This window comes from Tamandua tetradactyla, chromosome 11 (genome assembly GCF_023851605.1).
Source record: "Tamandua tetradactyla isolate mTamTet1 chromosome 11, mTamTet1.pri, whole genome shotgun sequence".
NCBI lineage: Eukaryota > Metazoa > Chordata > Mammalia > Pilosa > Myrmecophagidae > Tamandua > Tamandua tetradactyla.
In genome coordinates, this window is record NC_135337.1 from 11,008,059 (window position 1) to 11,020,567 (window position 12,509).

Genomic DNA, 12,509 nt, shown 5'->3' on the forward strand with positions numbered 1-12,509 from the left:
AAAGCAATTAAGACAACTTGAAAAAATATGAGACCTCAAATTGAGAGTGGACATTGAGTACTAAGCAGAATAAAGTGAAATGAAGCCACACCTAAACTTAAAACAAAGCATAAACTAAAATAGTTGAACTGCAGGACACCAAGGATGAAGAAAAAATAGTAAAAGTTACCAGAGAAAGGGGGAAAAGTAACAATGATTAAAATTGACCCAGATTTCAGTAAATCTTTCTTATCTTCAAAAACCCATAAGGTAAAGCTATTCAGATCAGATGGACCATTGCTGATTAAACGAGATGTGATTTTGGTGGTAAATATGGGCAGATTTAGAAAAGTAGGTCCACTTTCTATACTTCTGTCCTAATGATTTTATTCCCATTTGCTATGCTCCTTTGTGCAAATCCTCTGTAACTACAGTGAAATCTCTGTCTTGCCAGATCTGCAATCCTTGCAGTGGTTCTCATTACTGGGAGGAGTTATACCATCCAGGCTGAGAGTTTAATTCTGCTAGAGTAAGGCAAGAGTGCTGTTTATCTGAAACATACTGTGCTGGTTTGAAAGGATATATGCCCCCTAAGAAAAGCCATGTTTTGATATAAATCCCATTTCTTAATGGTAAAATAATCCTTATTCAATACTGTATATATGAAACTGTAATGAGATCATCTCCCTGGTTGATGTGATTTAGTCGAGAATGGTTGTTAAACTGGATTAGAGGATGACATATCTCCACCCATTTGAGTGGGTCTTGATTAGTTTCTGAAGTCCTATAAAAGAGGAAACATTTTGGAGAAAGAGATTCAGAGAGAGCCGAGAATGCTGCAGCACCACGAAACAGAGAGTCCACCAACCAGTGACTGTTGGAGATGAAGAAGGAAGACGCCTCCTGGGGAGCTTCATGAAATAGGAAGCCAGGAGAGAAAGCTAGCAGATGATGCCATGTTCACCATGTGCCCTTCCAGCTCAGAGAGAAGCCCTGACTGTGTTCGCCATGTGCCTTCTCACTTGAGAGAGAAACCCTGAACTTCACTGGCCTTCTTGAACCAAGGTATCTTTCCCTAGATGCCTTTTATTGGACATTTCTTTAGACTTGTTTTAATTGGGACATTTTCTCGGCCTTAGAACTATAAACTAGCAACTCATTAAATTCCCCTTTTTAAAAGCCATTCCATTTCTGGTATATTGCATTCCAGCAGCTAGCAAACTAGAACACATGCCTACCACTCCAATCCTCTTAGTACTATAGTCAGTGTTGGTCATTTGTGGCCATCCAATATCTTCGCACACCCTCTCTATATCTTTATAATTTCCCCTTTATGAAATCAGAAAACCTACATTTCCTGTCTCCTTTACAAGCTAGGAGGCAGGCATGGGACCCAGATTCTACCTGTACATGTAAGTCTTGGATTTCAAAACAAGCAACCTGAGGAGTTGGCTACATGTACGAGAAGCCTTCTTCAAGGAAGTGCAGTGGTGGAAATGACCTTCTCCAAGGCAGCAGTGTTGAGCTTCTGACATTCAGGCTTGAGTGCCGGTGTTTTCAGACATTCAAACCGGTAGCATTATGACTAGACATAAATAGACATTGCTTCCAGCTTTCGGACTCTCCACGTATTCTATGAGCTAACAAACACCTTTCAATAAAATTCATGTTTGATGAAATTAGCCAGAGTATAATTTCTTGTAAAAAAAAAAAAAAGACCCCCTAAGGAGTGTGAGGGTAGTTCTGTGGTAGAATTCTCACCCTCCAAGCGGGAAAAGAAAAATCAACACATGGTACTGCAATAACAGGATACTCACATGGAAAAAGAATGAAATGTGACCCCACCGCACAGAATACAAAAAAAAAAGACCCCTGAGTTATATGCAACCGTCATACTTCTAAAAAGGCCTGTTCTCTTTCTTTGTTTTGCCTTCACATTGTACTCTGTCCCTCCATCTCATAATTTCTCCTGATCCTCCAAAATCCTGCTCAAACTACTTCCTTTCTTATTTTCATAAAGTACCGGCAACTCTTCACTACAGCACTCGTGAACATTTTTAAATATTTCCCAAACAGAACGTACATAGATGTATTTGTTTGTGGCTGCTTAATATATGTCTACATTTCTGCATTCTCCCATCCTTCTCTAAGCACATGTGTCTAGAATGAAGGGACCATGAGTCTCCCTTCAATCCATATGTTTCTGTCACCCAGAACCAGGAAAGAGCTGTGCAAGCTGCAGGTGTCACCTCAGGAATTGTGTGGCTGCTGGGCTGGTGGAACAATAGTGCACCAGTGGGATATTGGAATTAATTACACCCAAGATCTTTCAGAAAAGAAGCAGAAACTGTTTCACACTAATGCTCAACCCTTTATTGCACAGTAGTTTCTGAGGATGGGATGAATGGGGTGATTTCTGGCAAATTTATGACCAGTTACAGCAGGAACAGGAAGCATCAAAGACGAGGCCAGTCTGGCAGTGCTGAGTGTAGGTCTCTCCGTTCACACAGTTGTAGAAAGCATTCTTGTCAGTGGGGTCAGGGTACAAACCACTGGCCCTGCTGGCACAGAACCCACTGCCACTTGGGCTGCTCCCAGAACTGCCTCCAGAGCTACTGCTGCCACTGCTGCTGCCACTGCCACTGGCACTGCCGCTGCCACTGCTGCTGCTGGGAGCCTCGGTGATGGGAGCAATGGGCTGGGCTGGAGCTTGGCAACCTGAGGGAAAGAAGCCAGTCCTGAGCTTTCTTATTTTTAGTGAGTGATGCCTAAGATATAAGAACAAATATTCTGGATGTCATTCATGGCCCTTCCTTCCAAGTCTCTGTGTATTTTAGTCTCCTGATCTTGCTTGCCCTCCCCATTCTCTCCTCTTTGCTTATCCACTCCAACCGCATCCTTCAATGTTCAGTTCGTTTTTCCCTCCTTCCTAGATCATCGCAATGCTTTGAGACTTCTCACTGCCATGAAATTTTCTCATCTCTCTTTTGAGAGAGATATACAGATATACCTTCTGTGTTGCTACATTCTGTGCTAGCAATCTTGTTTTTCTAACTAGAGTGTAAGCTTCTATAGAGTAGGGGATGAGACTGAGATCCTCTATGATCCCACCTAGTGCTGTGAACATAATAGAGGTTCAAAAAATTCCTTGTGAAATGAATGAATGGATAAAGGAATGGTGAACAGACTGTTTGTAATCCCACCATTAATGAATCACTATCAAATATGAATGGAGCAAAAGAAAAAAAAACAAAAAAATATGTGAATGGAACAACAGTCATAAAATCACTGGTACAATAGCTTCCTGACTTTCATGGAAGGTTTGAAATTTTCTCTCAAGTCTGAGCCTTAGGGTTCTTTCTTCCCCCCAACTCACTTGCAGTCTGTAGGCCCAGGGCATTCTTCAGGGTGGTGATCAGAGGGAATTTGCCCTGGTTGCAAAAAGTGCCAGTGAAGTCATCCAAGTCAATGGCCCACACCATTGCGCCTGCAAAATTATTCTCCTTCAGCCAGTCAGCCTGTAGTAATAGAGAGAAATTCAATTAAGCCCAGATATCAAGGTTCCAGCCCGTGGTTGCAAGGCTACAAATGGGAACAGACTCACAGGCAACAGCGCAGAGAATAAAGTCTACCTTGATTTTGAAACTCTTGGTGTTGTCATATCCAAGCCACTCATTGCCTTCGTAAGCATAAGGAACATCCTCAGCAGCTTCCCATACTTCAGTAGCTCCATTCTTCAGGAAGGTACAAATCTAAGAGGATATAATGATGAGGTCAACAGGTGGACAAGGTGTCTGTGAGGCAGGGGTGAAAGGGCATAAGGGAGTGGAAGTAGAGAAGTGAAGCATGAATGCTACTTGAAAAAGAAGGCCTAGAGCACTCTCAGCCTGGTTCTTGGTTCATTGGGATCCTGATTTGTTGCCCCATTTCGGTCACTTTTTTTCAATATGGAAGAAAGTCTGAAATCAAGGAACGCCCTGGTAGTGAGAATTCTTCATAGACTGATATACTTTCATGATGAGATCCTACTTTCTCTCTTGCTATGTATATTTTGAATCCAGCTGGGTCCTAGCGAGGTTCCAGCTCAAGTAGTGCAACATAAGTGCTCATCCTGCCTCCCTTCCAAAACAGCCATGAACAGCCACATCCAGCCCCCAGCTGCTCACTAAATCAGCAAAGAAGTATTTAGTAGATGCAATCCATTACATTGTAAATGCATAGTGTGCTGGTTTAAAAGGATATATGCCCCCTAGAAAAGCCATGTTTTAATCAAAATCCCATTTCATAAAGATAGAATAACCCCTATTCAATACTGTATGTTTGAAACTATAATCAGATTATCTTCCTGGATGATGTGATTTAGTCAAGAGTGGTTGTTAAACTGGATTAGGTGACGACATGTCTCCATCCATTTGGGTGGGCCTTGATTGGTTTATTGGAATCCTATAAAAGAAGAAACATTTTTGGAGAAAGGAGATTTGGAGAGAGCAGAGAATGCTGCAGCACCACGAAGTAGAGAATCCACAAGCCAGTGACCTTTGGAGATGAAGAAGGAAAATGCCTCCCGGGGAGCTTCATGAAACAGGAAGCCAGGAGAAGAAGCTAGTAGATGATGCCGTGTTTGCCATGTGCATTTCCAGATGAGAGAGGAGCCCTGACCATGTTTGCCATGTGCCTTCTCACTTGAGAGAGAAACCCTGAACTTCATCGGCCTTCTTGAACCAAGGTATCTTTCCCTGGATGCCTTAGATTGGACATTTCTATAGACTTATTTTAATTGGGACATTTTCTTGGCCTTAGAACTATAAACTAGCAACTCATTAAATTCCCCCTTTTAAAAGCCATTCCATTTCTGGTATATTGCATTCTTGCAGCTAGCAAACTAGAACACATAGATCAAGAGAAAGTCACATTTTCCCCTCTCTCTAAAATTTCCAGGTGCATACCTCATAGTAGGCCCAGAAACCAGACTGCCTGGTGTAGGGACCAGCAGGGCCAGGCCCAGTGGTAGGGGCACCAATTCCATGGTTGGCGGGATTGCTCAGGAGGAAGGTATGTCCGTAGGCTGGGAATCCAACAATGAGCTTCTCAGCTGGGGCCCCATTGTCCTTCCAGTAGTTCATGGCGTATTCCTGCAATGGAAGAGGGTTAGCTAGAGGCCCCATCTAACTGATGGCCCAATAATTAATTATTAGCTAAGTTCTTTGTTGTGGTTGTGCCTGCTGTACAAAGTGCTAGCAATGCCTTTTAGAGCATGACTGACATACCTCTGTTGAGGTAATAGGTCCTTATCTCATCTAACTTCTTATAATAATATGCAAAGATGTAGGCTCAGAATATAACCTTCCCATGATAGAGGGAATAAGATTTTCTATGTCATGATTTTCCTGGTATGATCTATTGGTGAATGTCTGAAATGCTATACGTCATGCATGTGCTAGAGATTAGAATAATGGAAAACAGAAAGGTAAAAAGGGAATAGGAAATGGAGAGAGGTGAGAGGAGCCTTTTGTAATTTATTAAAATACGATTGATAGAACTTCATTTTCTTGTATCGAAAACAGAGCACTGGGCAGGCCACAGTGGCTCAGCAGGCAGACTTCTTGCCTGCCATGCTGGAGACCTGGGTTCAATTCCTGGTGTCTGCCCATGCAAAAAAAAAGCACAAAAAACAGAGCACTATTTTCTTTAATTGCTAAATTTATGATGCGTTTGTTCCTGACTCTCCATGTGATTCACACCCTTACCACTGGTCTCTGTGTGAGTCTGGGCAGAGACTCACCACATTGAGGTAGGCATTGCTACCAGTATCACTGGGGTACTTGTACAGGGGGCTATTCTCTCCAGTGTAGCCTTCCCAGGAGCCGTGGAGGTCATAGGTCATAACATGGAAGTAGTCCAGATACCTGAGCGGAGGCAAAGGATTTAAAATCATACCTGATGTCATTTCCCACACCTATTCAGGAAAAAGAAAACACATTCAAAGCCTCCTAAACAAAGTCCAGGACAGTGAGACAGACCAAGGACAAGGGAACCCCATATAAATGATTGCTTCAGGAGTCTGTGGATCAGGTCCATCACTCACTGGGCCAGCTGGGGAATCTCATAGCCAGACTGGATGTTGGAGATGCCAGCAGCAACTGCAGCAGTGACCATCAGCCTAGGCTTGTTGATCTGCTTGGCTTCCTGCTCAAAAGCTTCACGCATTTCCTACATGCAAAGAGGAGAAGTTCTATGAATACCAGCTCTAAGTTGACCTTCATAACTATTGTGAATTAATTTAATGTTTTCCATCCTTCACTCCTCAGCATCCTCACTGGAGTAGGGTTTCCAGGTCCTTCATCTCAACTGAGATTGCAGGGACAATAGTTTTCTGTATCTTTCAGTGGTCTTTCACATGAGATTGGCTGTATGCTTTCTGATTAAAATGATAAGGTTATTGGCTAACCTGGACCAGCACGGTGAAGAGATGTTTATCCTGAGGAGTGCTCCCACGAGAGCCAGGATATTCCCAGTCAAAGTCCAGCCCGTCAAACTCATACTGGCGCAGGAATTTGATGACAGAGGCAATGAAAGTCTGACGGTTCTCAGCAGTGGAAACCATGGCGGTGAAACTAAGGGAGACCCAAAGAAGGCAAAGTGAGGGAGTGCCTCTGGGCTGGGAGAGTGCTTCAGCTGTCCCAATACCTTGTAGTAAAATCAATCTAGGAAGTCGTTTCAAAGAAGGACTTACGGAGCGGTTCCAAAGTTCCAACCTCCAATAGCCAGGAGAGTTTTCAGTTGACTGTTTCTGAAGGAAAAGAAACAAAGTTTTATATCAGAACAAATGGAAGGAAAGGGAAGCTACTTCAACATTGGCTGTTACGGTGAATGAGAAGCCAGGAAAAATCTCATGCAGCTTCTCATACTGACTTATCTTCATTCTCAGTCTTCTTTCCTAAATTTTGTGAGTGGTGGAAGCAATGACCTAAGGTAGGTATGTTTCAATGTCTTTACAGTTCTAATTATTACCCATGAATGGAAGCCCTTGCTTCTGAAGATTGAGTGCTACATCAACACCAGCTTTGGATTGTTTCTGAGTGGAATACTGTGTGAATCTGAGTCCACAAGTGGTTGAACTTTTCTAAATTTCCCTTGACAACTGTGCTGCCATGCCAACCGATAACCTCCTCCTGTAAGCCAAACACTCCTCTTAAGCAATACTGTACTGGAAGTGACAAAGACAGCACTGAACTTCTTTGCATGCTTATTGTTGGCCTGCTTGAAATTTAAGCCTAGAGGCTTCTGTGGTAGGCTTTGTTCAAACTGTTTTTGAAGGTTAAAAGATCTTGAATCTCAGTGCTTTCTTTGCTTACTTGTTTTTCAGGCCATTGAAAGACTGGTAGAGAGTTACATCATTCCATTCGATGGTGGTGATCTGGTTGTTACTCATCCCAGCAAAAGCATAGATCAGGTGAGTGCAGAGGCAGGGGTCGATGTCATCTGGCTTGAAGCGCCCCAGGCCTGGCCGGTACTGGGCCCAGTTGGTGAAGTAGCATGTCAGCTGGTAGGCAGAACCTGTTACCCAGAGGAAGAGGGTGAGAAATTATTACAGAGAAAGCTCTCTGGGGTATCAGAGATTGCTTAAGAAAACCACAGATTTCTAAATAAGTTTCCCGTTAAGTCTCAAAGGGAAGATCTGCATGGGATCCTTGTACATTGCAGTAGACCCATAATCACAAGCAATTCGAGGCTGAAGATAATGTTTTAGAGATAGCTCTGGCCCTCCAAGAGAGAATTAAAGAACCTTAAAAATCAGTGCCTTTAGCTGAAATAAAATCTTAAAGCTGGTAAACTCTGATTTGGATATATTCTAGCCCCTTCTAAATGCCAATAATAGCAATTACTAAAGCTTACTTAGCACTTCTTGTATACTAAGCACTGCTCTGAGCAGCTTACTTAGATTAACTCATTAGCTTTCACTGTAATAGTAGATAATATTATTATTCCTTTTTTACCCACTTAGAAACTGAGGACAGAAAGTATATAAGCCTATTTAGCACTTGTAGCTGTCTCCCTGAGTAATAACCCCACCAAGGGAAAAATGAACCATCCATTATGAACCAAGAGTCCTGGCTTCTGGTTTAGATTCTGTCATGAACTCCCTATATTGCTTGGGACAAGTCATATAACCTATCTCTGCCTTAGTTAACTGGTCTGTGAGGTGGGGGGGGGTGTAATTCCTTTCCTATCCGTCTCACACAGAAGAGTTGTTTTAAAGATTCATTAAGATGATAGACTTGAAAATACTTTAATAGCAAAAAAACACTTGTAGATGCCTTGCAATGTTATGTTTTATTAACTTTTTTATTTTTTATTTATTTATTTTTTTGCACGGGCAGGCTCTGAGAATCAAACCCAGTCCCTGGCATGGCAGGAGAGAATTCTGCCACTGAGCCACTGTTGCACTGCCCTATTAACATTTATTTTTAAGACCACTATCTACTCTGCTTTTGCTTTGAGGTTTTTAGGCAAATAATCCCAGTCTTTCCAACTCTGGTTAGGGAATTCCTGGTTCTCTTAAGAAGTTAATAATATTCTTTATTTGAAGTGGAAGGACAGAGGGTCATGTTGAGTTTCCAAATTATGGGAAAAAAAAGGGGGGTGGGGGAAGACAATACGGTGTCTCAACCCAAGAGAAATACATACCTATCTCAGCTGTCAGCACAAGGAGCAGACCTTAAAGCAAAAGAGAGAATTATGAGCTGGAAGAATCCATCTGTGAACAGAGCAGCCTTTGTGAACTTGTGGCTTCACTTTAGCATTGAGCAGCTTTTCCTATGTTTTGCTCTTTGGGTCCTTATTAGAGCTCCCAACCCTTCTGGTAAAGATTCAGAATTTCTCCTAGAAGTTCAATCCCTCTCTACTCCCTTTCACAAGACTATTTAAAGAGGCAGGAGTCTTTGAGGCTCAGTGAAGGGAGGGAGACTGAATAGGAAGCAGGACAGTAGGAGACCTGTGACCAGGGAAGGAACTATGGTCTCTTATGCTTACTGAAAACAATAATCTCAAGTGTTTTGCTTTGAAATAGAAGGCAAAAGAAAGTTTTAATGGTGCAAGAAAGCAGGAGGGAGAGAGTGGCTCATGGCCACAGTGCTGAGGCAGTTGCTTACCGGTGAGCAGGGTGAGCTTGGTCATCTTGCCTCAAGGTAGAGTCTCCCTCAACCAACCTGCCTTTTAAACCCTCTTTGTCCTCTTCTGTGAGAGGACAAAGACTTCCTCTTTATTGTGATTGGCTGTAAAGTGAATGTTGATTTGGCAGTGCTCATAGAGGTCAAGCCCCAGTAGGAACCCATTAGTGACAGAGAAACAACACTATCTTGATTTCATTTTACAAGAAGAAAAGAAGAAAAGATTAGACTCAAGCCTGGGAACCCTACTAAGAAACTCCATTATGAACAGCTTATATAATGCAATTAATAATATAGTACAATGGACTGCTTGCTTTGTTTGGAGGGTGAAGCAACTAATAGTTGCTTTTACACACTCTTTTTGACAGGCAGAAGCACTGACTAATTGCATTCATTCATTCTTTACATTCATTCATTCATTCACTGTAAGAGCAAAGGCCTCTCCTTTAGTAAAGGCATGTAAGCCTACTGTCTTACTTCAGAATTCATTATTTCATTTGCTCCTTTTTGAGCCCTATCTGTCCCAACCCTCTATGCCTGAAATCGTCCTAATTAGCTCCTCTCTGATCAGGTTCCTTCCCATTGCAGTACTTCCCTAGGTGGCCTGCCTCCCTTGCCCTCACCACACTGTACCCAGACACAAGACCCTGAGTCCAATGGGTGACACTCTCCAGGGGGTTCTTCTTCTAGCCAGCACCTCTTCCTGATACCCAGATTTCTGTGAGTGGTTCTAAAGTCCTCCTATCACTGAGAGTCTCACCACAGTTGTCTTACCCTTCTCCTGCTTCTCTCCCATTAGTGACTGAAATCTATAGAGTCCTTCTCCTTGGTCCTAAAGGCCCTCTGCTCAGTACCCTCCATTTCAGCTCCCACCAGCACTGCTCTCAGGAGAACTTACTGAAGCTTCCTTTTTCTCTTTGAAATCTATTCTACAAATGACTCCAATTCTGGGGGTGGAATGGACTTTACTGGCTCTCCATTGCCTCATAAAGTAAGTCCTTTCTCCATCATCTGTCATCAAGATGCTCCCAATCTGGCCTCAACTTACCCTTCCAGCCTTGTCCTTCAGTATTATTAAAGTATACTATTCTTCATGCTCAAAACAGTCTCATCGCTTTTGTGATTCCACTGCGAAGAGAAGGAGGAAGCAGGGAGTAGGACAGTTGGTGGGGTGGGGGTGGGGGGACCCGCCGTGGCTGCTGCCCCCGTGGCGAAGGGAAGGTGGTGTGAGTCCTGGGCCCTAGCAGGCAGTGTTTCTCCTGCTGGAGGGACAGCGGTGGGAAGGCATTGGTGGATATTGATGAACTCAACATCGACAACGACATCCAACAGCTGCTAGAAGGGCCTAACAAGAAGTCCAAGCCTGGTAAGAATGTTCAGTGATAGGAGAATGAAATCAGAGTATTGTGCTTAAAGTCTGGTGAGATCTTTCTCAGCCTGTTCCAGTAGAACTTGAAGCACCACTCAAAATACGGGCCGATATCCATGGGAATACTATGATTTGCTTTGACTTTTTTTGAGTACGGTGGTTTACCACCAGAAAACAACTATTTCTTGGGGTCTGTGGGGACAGAGGGAAGCAGTCATTGGAGACTATCTGACTCTTATTGGCCTGTAAAATCAAATATCCCAGCAAGTTTTTTCTTCTCTGAAGAAACCACGAATGTGCCAGCATCAATAGAACTTTTGGATTTTATAATGAATGCATAAAAGATATGACATTAAACTATGAAAAATGTTCACAGACCGCTTTAACTGTTTACCGGTAGCAGCCATCATGGATGAGAAAAGATTCTGCTGTGATGGTGGTTTATCACCAGATGTTCAATCTATGGGGCAGAGTGGGTGAATTATGCAACCAGGGTCTTCTTTGGGATCCTTTGTGGTCTGACCCCAAAAAAGATGCCTTAGGCTGAGGTGAAAATGACAAAGGATATCTTTTACATTTGATGCTGGAGTGGTTGCAAAATTTCTATATAAGCATAATTTGGATCTTATATGTAGAACCCATCAGATGGTTGAAGATGGATATGAGTATTTTGCCAAGAGGCAGTTGGTCACTCTGTTTTCTGCATCTAATTGTTATGGAGAGTTTGACAACGCTGGTGCCATGAGGGGTGTGGATGAAATGCTAATGTGTTCTTTTTGGATTTTAAAGCCTGCAGAGAACAAGGTGAATACACTAGACCTTTAACCCCACCAAGGGGTGTGGTCCCAAAGCAAGCAAAGAAATAGATGTCATTTTGACACTGCCTGGTTGGGACTTGTAACATATAGTATACAACCTTCATTTTAAAAACTGTAATGTGCATGGTCAGCTTGCTCGAATACATCTGTGTTTGTGGGGCACCCTACGCCCCTGCCAATTTTGATTTAATGAATGGCATTTTCTGGTTATAAGAGCAAATGATAGACTTTTCTGTTTCTAAGAATAGTACCTTGTTTTATTTTGTTAATTCTCTACTCCTTTTGCAAATAGCTTCAACCATGGTGTTAAAACTGTATGCCCCAGGACAGTTTAACCCATCTAAGGGGTAAGCACACATTGATGTTTTTAAAATTCAGTACAACTCATGAATAATGTAAATGCTTGTTTTTTTTAAGATATGAAGAGAGGCCTAGGACTGGCCATGATGGCTCAGCAGGCAGAGTTCTCACCTGCCATACAGGAGACCCAGGTTCGATTCCTGGTGCCTGCCCATGCCAAAAAAAAAAAAAAGGGAGGGCTAGGTGATCTGAGTCTGTACATGTTATTGTTATAAAATGCATACTATTGAAACAAACCACTGTGAACATTTTTTTCAATAAAAAAAATTTGTTTCGATAAAAAAAATTTGTTTCGATACTTGGAAGATGGCGGCTTAGTAAGGTACGCACATCTTAGTTCCTCCTCCAGAGCAACTACTAGGTGAACAGAAACAGTGCAGAACAGCTCCCGGGGCCACAGCAGGGAATGGACACACAGCGTACCCCAGTCTGGGCTGGCTAGACTGACTGCGAGACTCTGCTGCGGTGAGATCCCCGAACGGCGCGCGATTTCCTGAGCTGCGGCAGCTGGCGGGCGGAGCACCTCCCTCCCTCCTTCCTGGGCCGGCTGAGAGTCTCGGAGAGGCAAGTTTCCCAAGCCGTGGTGGCCTGCACCCCTCTTTTGCCGGTGGCTTCCTGGACCAGCTACGAGTCTCGGATCAGAGGGCTACCCAAGCCGCCGTGGCCCGCAACTGGCACCCCTCCCCCGCGGGCGGCTTCCTGGTCCGGTGGCGAGTTCTCCGGGCTGCAGCGGCCGGCGACCAACACCCCTCCAGGGAGAGGAGGGAATTTCCAACAGTGGCAGGGACTGGGTCCAACCAAACACCAATAGGG

The 12,509-nt window shown here is 43.4% G+C and overlaps 1 protein-coding gene and 1 pseudogene across 1 annotated transcript; one reads left to right on the plus strand and one right to left on the minus strand.

The window, feature by feature from the left end:
- Positions 1-2,329: 2,329 nt before the first annotated feature.
- LOC143649385 (acidic mammalian chitinase-like) lies at positions 2,330-9,223 on the minus strand. The gene is made up of 11 exons (XM_077119465.1): positions 9,132-9,223; positions 8,668-8,697; positions 7,335-7,536; positions 6,713-6,769; positions 6,428-6,593; positions 6,065-6,189; positions 5,762-5,885; positions 4,926-5,111; positions 3,612-3,731; positions 3,356-3,497; positions 2,330-2,697 (listed from the first exon to the last, which is right to left on the minus strand). Exons 1-11 carry the CDS (start codon positions 9,154-9,156, stop codon positions 2,405-2,407), a joined length of 1,470 nt encoding a protein of 489 aa, XP_076975580.1. The 5' UTR covers positions 9,157-9,223; the 3' UTR covers positions 2,330-2,404.
- An 861-nt stretch (positions 9,224-10,084) lies between these two features.
- On the plus strand, positions 10,085-11,343 carry LOC143651013 (serine/threonine-protein phosphatase PP1-gamma catalytic subunit pseudogene; annotated as a pseudogene).
- Positions 11,344-12,509: the final 1,166 nt, after the last annotated feature.

Bases quoted from the DNA above. Each gene is read 5' to 3' on its own strand.
- LOC143649385 (XM_077119465.1), bottom strand. From the start codon at position 9,156: ATGACCAAGCTCACCCTGCTCACCG. The intron at 5,112-5,761 runs GTGAGTCTCTGC...CTTCCATTGCAG, and splicing joins GCAATGCCTACCTCAATGTG to GAATACGCCATGAACTACTG. The intron at 2,698-3,355 runs GTGAGTTGGGGG...TCTTTCCCTCAG, and splicing joins CCTGGGCCTACAGACTGCAA to GTTGCCAAGCTCCAGCCCAG.